Genomic DNA, 16,947 nt, shown 5'->3' on the forward strand with positions numbered 1-16,947 from the left:
GAATCGACCCAGGACCCCAGGGAAGAGGTGGGAATAATGGAGGAGGAGCGCAATACGCATTGGGTAGCGGAGATTTCAGGCGCACAAGATGGCGGCGCTTCGCACGAGGTTGCAGCAGCACCAAATGGCACCTCGCACATGGTGGCGACGAGGGTCGAGCCCACGGTGCCAATGGAATGGGACCGTTTAATGGGACAGTTGTTGACATTTTTTACCCAGTGGGATGAAGAAAACAAAATGTATGCCCAGGGGCTCATATCCACCAGGGAAATTAACAACATGGGTGTTCAAATGACTAAGGAGGTAAAAGAAATGAATGCAGGGTCAAAAAGGGAGGAATCTAGGTGTGATATGGAAAAGATGGGGACGAATTTGGCAATAGGGGAGAACCTTGGGAGCAGATCGGGTGGAAAGGTCCCACTGGTATGCAACGGGGTAGCGCGGCTTGAGAAGCGCGGGTTGAGCGAGGTGGAGAAAAGCACAGGTAAAATGACGGGTATAGAGATCGCGACCCGGGGTTTGGGGAAGCCGGCGACCACTGAGGTAGAAGAGGGAATTTTAATAAAGCCAGCGGTCGTCGAGGTGAATAAAGAAAAAGTAGCTGGAATTGAAATTGAAAAGACGACGGAGGTAGCCCAGCAGTTGGAGGAAGGAATGGAAACTGTACAAAGTCTAAATACAAGTCTATATATATATATATCTGTGCAGTGTCTGTCTTGTGTTGTCACTGAACTACTCCCTCAAACTTTTGTGAAATCGTACTATTCCAACTTGACCCACGGGCGGGAGTATGCGCTCTACTGAGTGGCGTTCTAGTTTTATAACTTGTGTTATATTTTTATAACTTGTGTTTTACTTACTTTACGTACTCTACTATCTTTGTTTTACTTGTGTTTTGTTTTACTTATGTTGTTTTACTTGTTTTTTTACTCTTTCTACTTTTACTATGTTATTTTATAACTTATGTTATGTTTTTATTACTTGTGTTTTAGTTATGTTATAGTTTCTATGAGCTGTCTAGTCCTGAGTTGAGTTCCTGACAGGGTCAAAAACATTTTAATTTGACTAGAACTAGAGTTAGCCACCTTTTGGATGGGGTTATAAATTTGGCTGTTAAATGAACTAAAGTATATTTTGAAAAGACTAGGTCATGGTGTACTGGTACCCTGGCCAAATAATTCGCTCTGCTTGCAATATGTGAGCGTGCACAAATGATGCTGATACCACATTGGCATCATGGGTTAGAAGCGTCATTTACGGGTCCTCTGTCTTATTTACCTTGTGAATATATTGTGAAAGGAAATGTAAGTAAATAGCATGCAGATGGTAGGTGTATTAAGTACAACTACAACTTAAGTAAATAACAAAATGATTTACAAGGACATGGACACAATGGAGGCATGATGGCGAAGCAGTCTCTTTGTTATTGTATATCTGAGAACAAGGTTCATTCACAGATAAAACACAAGCACAACCTTGACAGAGGAAAGGGCACATAGAACTCTTGATCCCAAAATGGGTGAGTAAACCACACAGTTTACTAGATGTTGACAGTAATGGACATAGTATAATTGACTAAATTGACAGTAACCTGTTTTATTTTTTAAGATAAAATGTTTTCTATTGTCTGACATTGTTGAAAGTAATTTTAGTTGGCACTGAGTTCATCAAACTGAATCATAGTTTTGTTTTCTTTAATATGGTGGAGGAGGTTCATGAATAATTCAGAGGGCATGTGATAATGGAAGAGCATCGATTGTGATGAAGGATTTTAACTTGCCAGGGATAAATTGGGTCCAGGGCCCGGTTTTAGAAGCCCGGATAAGCCTATCCTGTGGATAAATCACATATCCGGCGCATTCTATTTATCCACAGGATAGCTTCCAGCAACCAGGCCCAGGAATAGGAATAGGTAAAGGGCAGAGCTGATGAGGATTTCCTAGATCTAGTCCAGGATTGTTTTTTAAGCCAGTTTGTAGATAAGACCACGAAGGGTGGCGGGGGGCAGGGATGGGTGCACTGTTAGAATGATCCCAATATGGTGGAGGAGGTAGAGGTGGAGATGGAGGACATAATGATTGTTTTTTGGCTGGGTGTTTGTACTACCAGCCATGTCACTTCAGTAAAGGACTTCTGTGACCCCCATCGGTCTGACTCGATTTGTGAACTTTCTGACCAGGATTTCTGACAATGACAAATCCTCCCTCCTGGATAGTACGTTTTCAACTTCAGACCAACTTTTTTGTGGACCAGCGGGGAAGTTGGTGATGACCAACTTCCCCGCTAATGTCTTCTGCGCTTCCTCTGCTCCAATTGATTCTTCTGATGTGCTGTTGAGAATCAACATCCCCCTGTTTATTCTCAGAGAGCCTCCTCAGTCTGTCATTTCACTCAGGCAGACTGGCAGTGACTGCAAGCTGCTATCTCACTTCAGGACTTGTCTCCTATATCTGTCAACCCTCATATTAACTCAGCCTGGAAATTCTTCTGCAGAAAGCTGCTCTCTCTTGTGCCCAGATCCATCCCATCTCATCTTTAGGTATCGCACATTTCCTCCCACCCATGAAACACTGAATCTTGTGGTGATGCAGTTGCTTAAAAAAAAAACTTGCCTTCTCTTCCGATAAATGACAAATGCAACAGAAAGTAACCTCAGATCATTCCACAAAGCCTGCAACAAGTGTGTCCAATCTCAGGAGAGCTAGAAGACAACATCTAAAATACCTCAAAAATGAAATGTAAAACTTGCTGATTCTGCAATTAGACCTGAAGACATCAGTGCATGTGTCTTAAAATCCTGCTCTGCAACTCTTGCACATCCTCTTTCTACTCTATTCATCCTATCATTTCCCCTAGGACATCTTCCATATCCTTGTAAGTCATCCAACATTACTTCATCACATAATCAAGGTGAAAAGACTGATAATCTTAACTACAGACTCATCAGCTCACTTCCAGTCATCAGCAAGGACGTGGAGCCATAATCACAGTTGACATCAAATCCTTCCTTTTCTCCAACAATCTCATCTCAGATAACCAGTTTGGTTTCAGGCCAGGTCACTCCACCATGGACATGCTGCTTCTACTCTCACAACAATTTATGTAGGCCCTCAATGTCAGCCATGAGATGAGAGCATTCTCTGGACATATCTCGTGCATTTGATACAGTCTGGCATCCCACCTTACTCTCCTAGCTCTCTGCCTATGGCATAAAAAGCAAACTCCACACGTGGCTTAGTGACTTTTTTAGTATAAAGAGTCAAGGCCCGTGGAAGAGCTAGTATTCATTTAGCTAGCCCTCATTCTTCCCCACACCCGTAATTTCTCCAAGTTGTTGGTGTGTTTTCCCCCACCCCCTGTCTTTCCACTACTCAGTTTGTCCTGTTATGTCCAATCCCAATAAATTCCAGTTGAATTCAAAGGAATCTGATTTATCAGCTCTCCCAATCTGACCTCAAAACTCGACTCACTCAAATTACGCCGCAAAGTTGGCTCTCTTTCTCTTTTCTACAGATATTACTTCGGTTTTTGCTCCCAAGAACTTGCTGCTTGTGTACCTCCACCATTAGCAAGACCACGGAATGCTCGACAAGCCACGACATCTCATGATTATTGTGTGGCCAATGGCAACTCAAGGGTGGGCCGTTTTGATGTTTGTTTATTCCCCTCCACTGCCAAACTCTGGAACTCTTTACCTTTTCATGTCTTTCCAAACATTTACAACCGTACCCTTTTCAAAAAGCAGATTTTTTACTTCCTCAAAAACTCACAGACTATTCTCTCTTTCTTCACTTCTCTATCAATGCAGCTGTTTTATTTAAGGCCTGGCCTCAATGAAGACTATACAGTCCGTGACTGGAGCAAAACAACAACAGGCATTTTAAAGGCCATTTTCCCTGCTCGAACAGGGGTTAGCCTTGCGGTCCCCATGACAATCTTCTCCATTTTGCCCTATTTTCTGCATCTCCCGTTGTTAACCCCCTTGCCCGCATTTCTTCTTCGACCATCTTTAGCCAAGTCTTTCTCGGTCTTCCCCGTCCTCTACTTCCTTCTACATTCATTTCCATCACTCTTCTCAACCAGTCACTTTCATCCTTCCTCAACACATGACCAAACCATCTCAACCTGTTTCTCTTCACCGCATCCATCACAGGCTATATTCCCATCATCTTTCGCAATTCATCATTTGTCTTCCTCTCTCTCAACGATACTCCACACATCCACTGAACCATTCGCATTTCCACCCTTTCCAGCCTTCGTTGCTGCTCTACGTTCATTACCCATGTCTTGCTCCCATAAATCATAACACTTCTCACACATGCAGCATACACCTTTCCCTTCAGCTTCAACGACACTCCCCTCCTCATCAGCACGCCACTCAGTTCCCGAAACTTCTTCCATGCACATCTCACTCTAGCAACCGTTGCCGAATCTGATCCACCTTCTCCATTCAGCATGTCTCCTAGGTAACAAAATGTTTTCACACCTTCCAGCTTCACGCCGTCTACAAGATCCATCTCAACATTTCCTCCATCTGCAGCTCCCTCTGTGCACACCTTACACTTGAATGTAGCTGCCACACTGGTTAATGACCCTATCAAACCACTACATTTTTGATGAACCCACTCAGCGCACATTGTACATTGAATGGAATTCACTCCGACACCCTTCCTGCACACAGCCACTTCCCAGTTCTTTCCACCTCACCACATGCTTTACCACTTGCCATCACCTTCGTTTTTCCGATATTCACCTTCAGACCTTTTGTCTCCATACAAATTCACCTGTCTTCCACTTGTTCATCTTCTCCTTCAGTCCATCCATACTTTTTGCAATCAACACCAGATCATCTGCATACAACAACTCCCACGGTAAACCATCCTTTACGTTCCGAGCCAGCACCTCCATCACAGCTACAAATAGTAATGGACTTAGTACTGACCCCTGATGCACTCCCACCTTCACCTCAAACTCACCACTGTTCCCGTCCTTCGTCCTTACAGCTGTGCGCACTCTTTTGTACATTGCAATCACTACTCTGATCAACCATTCCTCCACTCCTAACTTCCTCAATGCCCATGTCACTACTTCACGTGGAACCCTATCGAATGCTTTCTCCAGATCAACAAACCCAAGAAACAACTTCTTCCTCTTCTCCATGTACTTCTCCTGCAACTGCCTCACAATAAAAAGTGCGTCTGTCGTTCCTCTTACTGGCATAAATCCAAACTGCATTTCGTCGATCTTCACCTTCTTCTTTATCCTCCTCTCCAACACCCTTTCCAATACCTTCATTCCATGCTCCAATAACTTTATCGCTTGACACGAGCCACACTCCAGAGGGTCACCTTTCCCCTTGTATAGAGGGACGAGGGTACTCAATTCCCAATACACTGGAATGCGACCTTCTTTCACCACCAGATTACAGATCTCTGTCATTCTCTTCACACCCTCAACTTCCTGCTGCCTTCAACATATCTCCCACAACTCCCGTCGGCCGTGACTGGAGCCTTCAACAGAAAAAAGTATAGAATAAGCCAATCATCCAATCATCACACACACACACACTAAAATACGCAATTTGGTGTCTGTCCGTCTGTCTGTCTGTCTGATGATTTTTGACCGCTATACATTCGGTCGTTACTTATCCAATCTCAACCAAACTTGACAGGACGACTAAGGGTCACACAATGAGAAGGTTGTAGCGAATTCATTTCCCCCCTCCCGGAAAAGGGGTTTCCCCACCAATGGGGATGTGTATTGAGGTATATATCCATGTGAAGTTAGCTTTATAGTGGCGTTTTCCCAAGGCCGCTCATAATAACAAAATTAATGACAATAGCATAATGTTAATGTTATTGCAAAACAACATTAATACTAATAATATCCCGTCTCCCCAAGGGGTGTTTCCTCCTTGAACAAACGCCGTGTTAACATTTATAAAAACCTTATCGTGGTGTTTTTGTGGGAGCAATGGCCTCTACCAGAAGTAAAAATATTATAAACCACAAACACGTATGATTACCTTTTTAAACAGTAGCTAATGCTGTTTAACACTAAACTGAAAGAAATTTGGAGGAATCTGGACATCAGTCTATGTTTATCAAATCGACACATGCACCTGATCATAGATCTACTGTCGACTATATATCCCACAAAGGCTAATAACACGACCCTTAGTGCTGCTATAACGTGGAGTTCTTCCCAGGCGTTTTTTGTGGCATTTTTACAAAGTTGCTTCTCATTACAAACTAATAACATTTATGATAATAGCATAATATTAATGGTATTACAAAACAATATCCCCACTCCCCAAGGGGTTTTGTGGCTTGCGATATTGCCCCCTCCACCCATGACACCATTATGGAAGTAAATTTTATTCGCGGGAATTTAAAATGGTGAGGCACGGTTTGATCTTTCAATGTCCTGATCTTACATAAGTAATAATAATAATAATAATAATAAAGATAATATCATGACCCCCCACCACTCACGTAGTGAGCGGGTGTAATAGTGCATACAAAAACACGAACCTCCACATTGTAGACAAAACAAACAAAACAATTTGTTCACAACTACTCTTTTTATTTTGCTCCCATGGTTATGCCAAAAATTGATTTGCAGAATAATATTTAATGCACCATGGAAAACAACTTTAATTTCAAGCCTTTTGTTGTACAATGTGAAACTGTGTCGAAAATATTAGCTGTAATTGGCATGGCTTCGTTTATAATACAGCTAAATATGGCAAGGTAAGTGATTGTTGTATTACCAGCACAATCCCCTTCCTCCATGGTGAGAAGCTCATGCTGGCTCGACCTCATGGTGGCCTTTCTGAGTACTGAGGATGTATCGGTGAAAACAGCAACAATGTGTGCCAGAGTAAGTGAGTACAGGAGGCATGAGGAGGAAAGTGGGGAAGGGTGAGGGATGGAAGTGGAGGTGGAAGGGGTGGGGAGAGGCAAAGGAACCAATGACAATTATCAATCAATTATTCAATCAATTACTTGAATAAGTGATCAAGTCAAGAAAGGCTGGATACAGTAAATCTGCATTGTGTTGCCCCAACGATGCCCCAACACATCGTCTGTATTTATATTGTTACGGACGCGGTTTAGATGTTACTTTGGGCCGGGCGGATGGTCCACCGCGACCGTTACAGGATCCCCAATTGGCCCGACTCCCCCAACGTTGACCAGATCGCACCACAGATATTCAATCGGGAAACCTCTAAAGCGACCGAAAGAGAAGGAAGAGAGAAGAAGACAGAGTACAGAGGAATAACAGGATTTATTATGTATTTTCACAAGCCAGAGCAACGAGAGCAATCGGTTATATTCAGCGAATGGAAGGAGCAGATACACAGTGCATCGTTAGCTTATACTAGTCAATTTACTTAACCCCAGGACAACGATTAGGACAGACGACGTTCACACTTACACGGGGGATATTGCAGGCAGGTATGGCTTGAGGATGGATGGTTGTTTTTGGGAGGCAATGGAGGGTCCAGCGTGGATTGCTGCCTGGCGCGTCCTTTTCGTGGCCTGCGGCCCCTTAGCTGCCCCCTTAGCTGCAGCGCAGCTGGGCGCACGATGGCTCGCACACACCTGCTCGTTCAGGCGTCTTCCTTCTCCCCAGCAACAACGAGGGACCGCAAGCACGAGGACCGGGTCAGAGCAAGAGCAAGAGGAGCAAGAGCTGGAGGGGCAAGAGCTGGAGGGGCAAGAGGGTGGAGTGCGTCCCGCGGCGGCTTATATTGGTTTCCTCACCGAACCTTCGCGCACTTTCTCGGGGGTTCCCGCTCCGCCCTCTCTTAGCCAAACCCCTTGTTCTGGGTTGGATGAGCGGGGCCGACTTACTCCTCCCCCCTATGACGAGGGGGGCGACCCGTCTTCTCTAGCCACTCCCCTTGTTCGTAATGGCCGCAAATGGCGAAAACCGGTCAGCAGCTGCAGGTAAGGCGCCGTCACTTTGCTCATCAGTTCAGTACTGCAATAAACGGTTGCTGTGAAAGCTCAAGTGGGGGAATCCCTGGCACTTGAGCTGCCATGGATCATCGGAGGGGCCTACGCTTTATTTCGTTTGATGCAATGCAGAGTCAATCTAGTGGGAAACACATATTTAGCCTACATAGAATAAGGAAATAAACTATTTAAAAAGATATATCGTGGCCTGTGTGTAAGTTTCATGGAATTAACTAGGAGGACGGCTGCGACCATTATTTACATTACGAGGGTGTTACACACAACAAAACCATACTTTTCACATTCGTTACACTTCCTCCAAAATTGTTACACTTTTCAAAACCGTTACACTTCTCAAATTCGTTACAATAGCAACACTTGTTGGTCATCATGCCTCTCGAAAATGATGATTTGAGTTCTGAATTGTTCAAGTATTCAAATCAATTGAAATAAAATAAAGTTTTTTTTCGGAAGTTTACTGCCGTTGATGCAGCGTCTTTTCCACCACCTTATTTAACACGTTAAATTAGTTATTCCTGCCTGTTGTTTGTGTCCTGTATGATGTCCCTAAAACAGTAAGTTTCCTGTTTGGAATGATTTTCAATTTTGTTTAACTGCCAAACAGGCAAACAGACTAAAAAATTACCGGTACCTTACTACTCCTGTGAGCATGCGCGTTCGGGACGACATTCCATACAATTTGCCAAACTCAGGGCCAAAGTACTGCTGAACTGCAGCTTTGGGGTTCCGATTCATGTTCTACAGTGTGCAAAATCTAACGTTAAATTCAAATTAAGTAGTTCCTCCATCATAGACTGACGTCTTAGACAGACCGGCAGACAGACAAAGTGAACCAAGTGCTGAACCCCACTTTTCACTTCGCACTCGCGGGGTAATTACAACACATTCAAGAGTGTGTGACCAAGTTACACCATTACACTTGCGTACAGTAATTGTGGAAATATTCCATGTGAGAATGAGTGGCCACAACAATGTTGAATGTGTACAGTATTTGCTGTTTCCCTTAACTTTATGAACATCATCGAACCATTGTTGGCCTCCATTCTGCTTGAAAATAAGATGAACAACTCACCGTTCAAGTTCCCTGTCGAAGGATGCAAGCATATGGAATTCAGTTTAACTGGATGCTGAACAGACCTCAGGAATCAAACCACGAACCATAATGATAGTTTCAACCTCTCTGGCCACACTGCTACAAGGCCAAGAGTTTAAAAATAGTATTACATTTTTAGCGGGGGGCCGTGGGGGGGGGGGGCGGCATCTAGAATTAATTTAAGGCAATCGACACCATTCAAAATCTTAGGACTTTTTGAACCGTATGAAGCCCGCATTTCTTCTTCCACCATCTTTAGCCAAGTCTTTCTCGGTCTTCCCCGTCCTCTGCTTCCTGCTCCATTCATTTCCATCATTCTTCTCAACCAGTCACTTTCATCCTTCCTCAACACATGACGACCAAACCATCTCAACCTGTTTCTCTTCACAGCATCAATCACAGGCTCTATTCCCATCATCTTTCGCAATTCATCATTTGTCTTCCTCTCTCTCAACGATACTGCGCACATCCACCGAACCATTCGCATTTCCACCCTTTCCAGCCTCCGTTACTGCTCCACGTTCATTACCCATGTCTCGCTCCCATAAATCATAACACTTCTCACACATGCAGCATACACCTTTCCCTTCAGCTTCAACGACACTCCCCTCCTCATCAGCACCCGTTCTCAGTTCCCGAAATGAATGGGATGTTCTCAGAACTCAGTTCTCAGTTCAGTTCAGTTCTTCAGAACTCAGTTCAGTTCTCAGAACTCAGTTCCCGAAACTTCTTCCATGCACATCTCACTCGAGCAACCGTTGCCGAGTCTGATCCACCTTCTCCATTCAGCATGTCTCCGAGGTAGCAAAATGTTTTCACACCTTCCCTCCATCTCCAAGATCCAACTCAACATTTCCTCCATCTGCAGCTCCCTCTGTACACACCTTACATTTGAATGTAGCTGCCACACTGGTTAATGACCCTCTCAGACCACTGCATTTTTTTATGAACCCACTCAGCACACATTGTACATTGAATGGAATTCACTCCGCCACCCTTCCTGCACACAGCACATGGCCACTTCCCAGTTCTTTCCACCTCACCACATGCTTTACCACTTGCCATCACCTTAGTCTTTCCGAAATTCACCTTCAGACGTTTTGTCTCCATACATTCCTTCCACTTGTTCATCTTTTCCTTCAGTCCATCCATACTTTCCGCAATCAACACCAGATCATCTGCATAAAACAACTCCCATGGTAAACCCTCCTTTACGTTCTGAGCCAGCACCTCCATCACAGCTACAAATAGTAGTGGACTTAGTACCGACCCTGATGCACCCCCACCTTCACCTCAAACTCACCACTGTTCCCGTCCTTCGTCCTTACAGCTGTGCGTGCTCTTTTGTACATTGCCATCACTACTCTGATCAACCATTCCTCCACTCCTAACTTCTTCAATGCCCATGTCAATACTTCGTGTGGAACCCTATCGAATGCTTTCTCCAGATCAACAAACCCAAGAAACAACCTCTTCCTCTTCTCCATGTACTTCTGCAACTGCCTCACAATAAAGAGCGCGTCTGTCGTTCCTCTTCCTGGCATAAATCCAAACTGCATTTCGTCGATCTTCACCTTCTTCCTTATCCTCCTCTCCAACACCCTTTCCAATACCTTCATTCTCTGCTCCAATAACTTTATCGCTCGGTACGAGCCACACTCCAGAGGGTCACCTTTCCCCTTGAAAAGAGGGATGAGAGTACTCAGTTCCCAATCCACTTGAATGCGGCCTTCTTTCACCACCAGATTACAGATATCTGTCATTCTCTTCAGACCCCAACTTCCTGCTGCCTTCAACATATCTCCCACAACTCCCGTCGGCCCTCCCGCTTTTCTACTCTTCATTGCTTTTATCGCTTCCTCAACTTCCTTCTCAGTTATCCTCCCTGCCGGTCCTAAAACTGGGTTACTCTCTATGTTGCCATCCCATTCATTCTCTGTATTCAACAGCATTTCCATATATCTTTTCCATCTTCCTTTAATTCCATCTGGGTCCACAACGATTTGTCCCACTTCATCCTTCAAGCAATTCACCCCCATCATATCACATCTCCCTTTCGCTATGTGCTTTGCAATCCTGAATAACGCTCTGACCCTATGCCGAATCCAAGCGTTCTCCGACCATTTTCCTACATGCCTCCTGTGCCTTTGCTACCTCTTTCTTTGCAGCCTTCTTGGCTGCCTTATAACTTTCATGCTCTGCTTCTTCTGCTCCCGTACCCTTCGCCTTCTGCCACTCCTTGAACTTCTTCCTCTTCTCGTCAATCCTCTTTCCAACTTCATCATCCCACCACCATGTTTCCGAGTGCCTCGGTGGTCCTTTTGTCCATCCACATACCTCACCAACCGCTCCCAACAGACTATCTTTCATTGACATCCAACCACGTTCAAGCTCAACCACATCATCCTCTACCCTACTCAGCCTCTCTTTGAATGCCTCCCTTAGTCACCTCTTTCAACCTCCACACCTTCATTCTCGGTTGGTATTTCACCCGCCGAGCTCTCCTCGCACCTTTCACCCTTATGTCGCAGACAACCTCCTCCTGTGGTGCTGTGAAGCAGCCTCCTCCCCCGGGATCACCTTTGTGTCCCGGAGGTGCCCCCTATCTCGCCTACGCACCATCAGGTAGTCAACGGTTGTCGTCATCCCACCTGACGTGTATGTAACAAGCTTATTATCCTCTTTCTGGAACTGAGTATTACAAATCAACAAATCAGCTCCATCAGCAAACTCCAAAATCCTTTCACCTTCTCCATTGCTCACACCATATCCGTAACCCCCATGAACTCCCTCAAAACCGTCCATACTCCTTCCCACATGTCCATTTAGGTCTCCTCCTACCACAACAACTTCCTCATCTTTCACATTTTCCATCAGCTTCTCTATCGCACACCAGAACTTGTCCTTCTCTTCATCGCTCTGACCAACCTGCAGAGCATATCCTGAGAGGACGTTCACCAAGAGCTTTCCAATCATCATTTTCACCATCATCAACCAATCACTCACTCTAGTCACACTCACCACACTGTCAACAAACTCCTCAGAAAACAGGACACCAACACCATTCACGCCCTCCGGGCACCCTTGCCACACATACTTGTATTTCTGTCCCTGCCTACCCTTCAACATTCTCACACCACTTCCCTTCCATCTCGTCTCCTGCACACAACATATGTCCACTCTTCTTCTGATCAATACTTCCACCACTTCTCCTGATCTCCCTGTCATTGTTCCTACATTCCATGTCCCAAACCTCAGAAACCGATCTCCACTTCAGGCTGTACCCTGCTCATATGTAGTTGTAATTGTCATGGTTCTCTTTTTGAGGCAATGTTGTTATGGCCGGATGCCCTTCCTGACGCCAACCCTCTTACGACACGCAGGGATACGGTGTACCTATTCTAAACCAGGGTACACACACATATATATATATATATATATATATATATATATATATATATAGTTGCAGATATGAGGATTGTATTTTTTTTATTGTGTTGTATTGTGGTAAATTCTTGTGTAACATTGCTCGATTCTGGCCCCTCCTGCCTCCAGTGTTGTGTAAAGGTCAAAGGGCGTTCCGGTAGTTAATTCCATAAAGCATACATTGAAGGACACTATAATACCCTTGTTCAGTCGCTTATATCCTTATTCTGTGTATAGGTTAAGGCTTTGTCTTCCATTAAAATGACACTCCATTGCACCAAGAGAAAATAGATAGATTCCCTTCATTCCCCATTCCCACTCCCAAAACTTCCATTGCCAAGCCTCAATTTCCAGCTACCTCCCCTCCAAGTCTCGATTGCCAACTGCACTGGGCAGTTTGCCAGTTTGTTACAGCTGTGGGTTGTTTTCGCCCCAAAACCACCATTGAACATGTGCTCGGGTCGGGGAAGAAAAGCGTGCTCGCCCGTCGTCATCAAGGGCGGAGCCAGAGGGTCGCGCGACCAACCAGGGCCGAGGTGAGCACACCGATGGGCGTGTCCTGAAAGCCGGCGGCTTAATCGCCGGAGGCGCTATAAAGGCGCGTGCGCAAGAAGTTGCGAAGAGCTGAGTTGTGTGGTTTTGGTCAGAGCTGGGTTGGTCGTCAGTGGTGGTCAGTGGTTGCGTTGAGTGGTCAGTAGTTGCGTTGAGTTGTCGGTGGTGAGGAGTGATTGGACCAAAGAGAGAGAGAAAGAGTCCTGGAGTTAGTGTGAGAGGGAGAGAGAACCGTCACGCCAGACCCCCCAACCAGCAGCGTTGGCTTGGCTCCACCAAGCAGCTCCGACCCGTTACCCCGCGCACACGACAGGATCGGTGGCATCGGCGGCCGTCGAGGTCCAGCCCGACGTCCCGTGCGGGATCAAGCTCCAGCCAGCTCCGTGCCTTCCTTCCCCTCCAGCCACCCACCTCCTGTCAGTCCTGCCTGCAAGTTCCCCATTCGTGTACGTGAGTTTGTTCTGTTTGTTTTGTCCCTGGGGATTTAGATAAGCCTGTTTAGATAAGCTAGTAATTTTCACTGTGTCTCTAAAAGCTTCTGTATATTATTTTCTTATCTTTCCTTCTCCTTGGTTTTTTTGAGCCTGTAAATAGTAAATAAATTTAGTAGTATTTTCAACCTTTTTTTCGTCTTCTTCTTCTTCTTCACATCCGTGTCGCTTTTGTCTTTTCCATATTGAATATCTGTGGCGCGATCCAGCCAACGTTCGGGAAGGGTTAATCGGGGTAACTGTTCGGCCGCGGTGCCTCCGCTCGGCAAACAACATCCTTATCCGCGGACCGTAACAATTGGTGTCGGGAGCGGGGTCGGACCCGAAGCGCGCGTAACGCGCTCAAAATTACAAGCTGCTGAAATTGTTTTAAAGAAAGAAAAAAAAAACGAATTTTGAAATCGCGCCATGGCTGGTCAAGGCAATCGGATGCCGGTGGGTGAACTAGGAGAGGGGTTAGGAGTAACCCAGGATCAAATGGAGGGGAACATTGACAATGTGGTTGAGGAGGTTTCAGGCGCGCAAAATGGCGCTCTCGCGCACGAGGTTACGGGCGCGCAAAATGGCGCCTCGCACATGGCCACGGCGACCGCGCCCGCGACCGTAGCAGCGCCGCCGGTGGATTCGAACGTTTTTTCCTACAAATGGGGGCCCTTATGGACAGGCTAGAAGCCAAAATGGGACAAATGGGGAACCGGATGGATGCTCAGGGTGAGCGATTGGAGGGCCAAATGGGACAAATGGGGAACCAGATGAAGGCTCAGAGTGAGCAAATGGGGGTAATGAGGGACGAAGCGAGGGGTACCAGTGAACGTTTAGACAATAAATTTGAGAGGCTAGGAAGCAAAATGGAGCGAATCGGCAAGATTAGGGACAGAATGGGTGACCGCATGCAAAAATGTGGGGAGAACATGGATCGCATGGTGGGCGAGAGAGTCCCAAGGGTGCACGACGAGGTAACGCGGGTCGAGAAGCACTGGTTGAACGAAGCGGAGAAAAGCGCGGGTACAATGACGGGGGTAGAAATCGCGACACAGGGTTTGGAAAAGCCGGCGACCGATGAGGTAGAGGGAATTTTATTAAAGCCAACGGTCGTCGAGGTGAGTAAAGAAAAAGTGGAAGTGGGCATTGAAATTGAAGAGACCGGGGACTTAGAAAACCACTCGCGGCGGGAGGAAAAGATGGAATATGTACAAAGTCCCTGCTCAAATCATGATTATGTGCTCACTAACCAAATAAAGAGTTTGCAGGTGCGCGTGGAGAAAAGGATCCCCCAGGTGAGTCGTGCTGTGTATTGTGCGGGGAGATTTTGCAGGAGGATGTTTGACGACAAGAGAATTGTCGCGCGATTGGGATCGATATGGCACCCGGGCGTTGGTAAAGGGTCCCGTGTAAGTGGAAATGGCACGCATGTGAAAAAAAAGTGTGCGTCAAGGGGTGAGCGTGTTACGAAGCGCGAGTGTGATACCGAGTGCGAGCGAGAATGCACGTCGGGGTGTACGGAGTGTGACACGAGGAGTGAGTTGGTGGTGGAGCGGGTGTGAGGATGCACGTATGGGATGAACGGCGAGGGTGTGCGAGAAAGCACACCTGAGTTGGTAGTAGCGCGAGTGCGAGGGAGCACATCGGAGCGCGGTAGTGGGTGGATGCAAGAGTGCACGCCCATGGTGAGTGTTACGGAGGACGTAACGGAGGAGAGGTGTGGACCGAGGTGTGCGCAAGAGGTGTGGTGTGTAACAGGGAGTGTGTTGGTGGAATGGACGGACGGCGTTGGAACGCCGGGTTTTGTGAGTGTCAAAAGGGTCGCGTGTGCATGTGGGCATGCGAGTAAAGCATCGACGTTGGACGGGTTAGCGTTTAGGGCGACGGATAGCCGATGCGAGCACTCGGGGCGCGGTGTGCTTTGTTGGATGCGAGGCCCGGCGCGGATCGATGCGGCGTCGCTTCTCTTCGAAGCGTCGTTGCCGATTCGGGCTTGGCCCCGCCCTGCACGGTCGAGTCCGGGCCTTGTCGGGCGAGGCGTCCGGTCCGGTTCAAGGGCGAGTGCGAGGAAGCGGACCGGTGCCCCCTCGCGGGGACGGGGTTCCGACCGGGCGAGCCTCGGTCATCGGGCCCGGGACCGCAAGGTACCGCGCCGAGATGGTGCGTGGAATCTCGGCCCGACCAAACCACCTCCCTTGAACCGAAAGCCGGACGGATTCAACCTGCAGGCGACCAAACCACCTGAATTCATTGCTCGGCTTTACGAAGCCGAGTTTGATGATGTCATGACGCACCGAGGCTAGGATATAGCGGACTGTGATGATGATAATAGTGGTAGTGTTTTTGATCCGAAATTTAGAAAAGTGAATAGAATTGGCAGAGGATTGGAAAATTTTTGATTGGTTGGAATTTGGACGAGTAAAATTGGTAGTGGGACGTCCCCGATGTGGTGGGATGGCAACTCTGTCATCCCTCACAAACGGGGGCAAAGGAGCACTAGGTTATGGGGTTTATGGCAGTGAAAACTAGCCCGGGAGGGTTAGGATATAATGATAGGGATCTAGAGAAGATGACCTTAGGTAACGTTAAGGTTAGGTAGTGACTGATACCTGTAGTGGGGACGCAGGTAGATTAGAGTGGATGATAATGACGTGGTATGTGCTTAGTTTAAAGGGAAGACGGGGAGCACTAAGTTAGCAGGGCAACAGGTAGTTTAGATGATGCCGTGTGAGTGTTGGAGGTGTATTTAGAAGTGTATTGTGACAAGTGTGTGAGGAACAGGTGTGATTGCACAGGTGTGCAACTGAACAGGTGTATGGAGCAGTGTTTGAGTGAGTGATGGTGATGTGTGTTGTGTTGACCAAATGGTCCAGGAAGGAAGGAGGGTGCAGGTGGCACCAGGTGTGATTGCACAGGTGTGCAACGACAGGTGTATGGAGAATGGTTGTGTGGAATAAATGGTATGGAATATATGGAGTATTGGAATGGATGGTCGTGGAGTGAGTATGGTGGAAACTATGGAGTGGAGTGGATGGTGCGAAGGTGTGAATGGGGGAAGGATGGACCCCCATCACGAATACCCGGGGCGGGTAGTGTAAGTGTTAGGTAGAGGGTACAGGTAAATTGTGGTTGGATATTGGCATCTGTGGTGCGAGTGAAAGAATGGTATTTGGATGGGTGCATTAGTGTTGTGGAAATGGCTGGGCGTGTAGCCTGTTAGTGTGTGTAGTTGGTTTGGGCACTCCACCACTGTGAGGATGTCGGCCAGGTGAGGCCGCAGGTGGGCTCTGGGAGCCGGTAGAGTTGTTGTGGATGGGGCCCGAGGATCCGGAGGACGGACCCGGGTAGCCCAGTGCCAGAGGGCACCGAGGGGTGACAGAGCCAGGAGGGGCCTTCCCCAGTTAGATAGGTTAGGTAA

The 16,947-nt window shown here is 46.9% G+C and overlaps 1 protein-coding gene across 1 annotated transcript in view; it reads right to left on the reverse strand.

The window, feature by feature from the left end:
• The window catches only part of LOC137421197 (voltage-dependent N-type calcium channel subunit alpha-1B), a 394,582-nt gene that overhangs the window by 217,298 nt on the left and 160,337 nt on the right, over positions 1–16,947 (reverse strand). The window contains exon 12 of the mRNA XM_078771756.1: positions 6,773–6,841. Within this exon, the coding sequence (XP_078627882.1) occupies positions 6,773–6,841 (69 nt within the window). The remainder of the gene's footprint in view (positions 1–6,772; positions 6,842–16,947) is intronic.

This window comes from Myxine glutinosa, chromosome 2 (genome assembly GCF_964187855.1).
Source record: "Myxine glutinosa chromosome 2, kmMyxGlut1.1, whole genome shotgun sequence".
Taxonomy (NCBI): Eukaryota; Metazoa; Chordata; class Myxini; order Myxiniformes; family Myxinidae; genus Myxine; species Myxine glutinosa.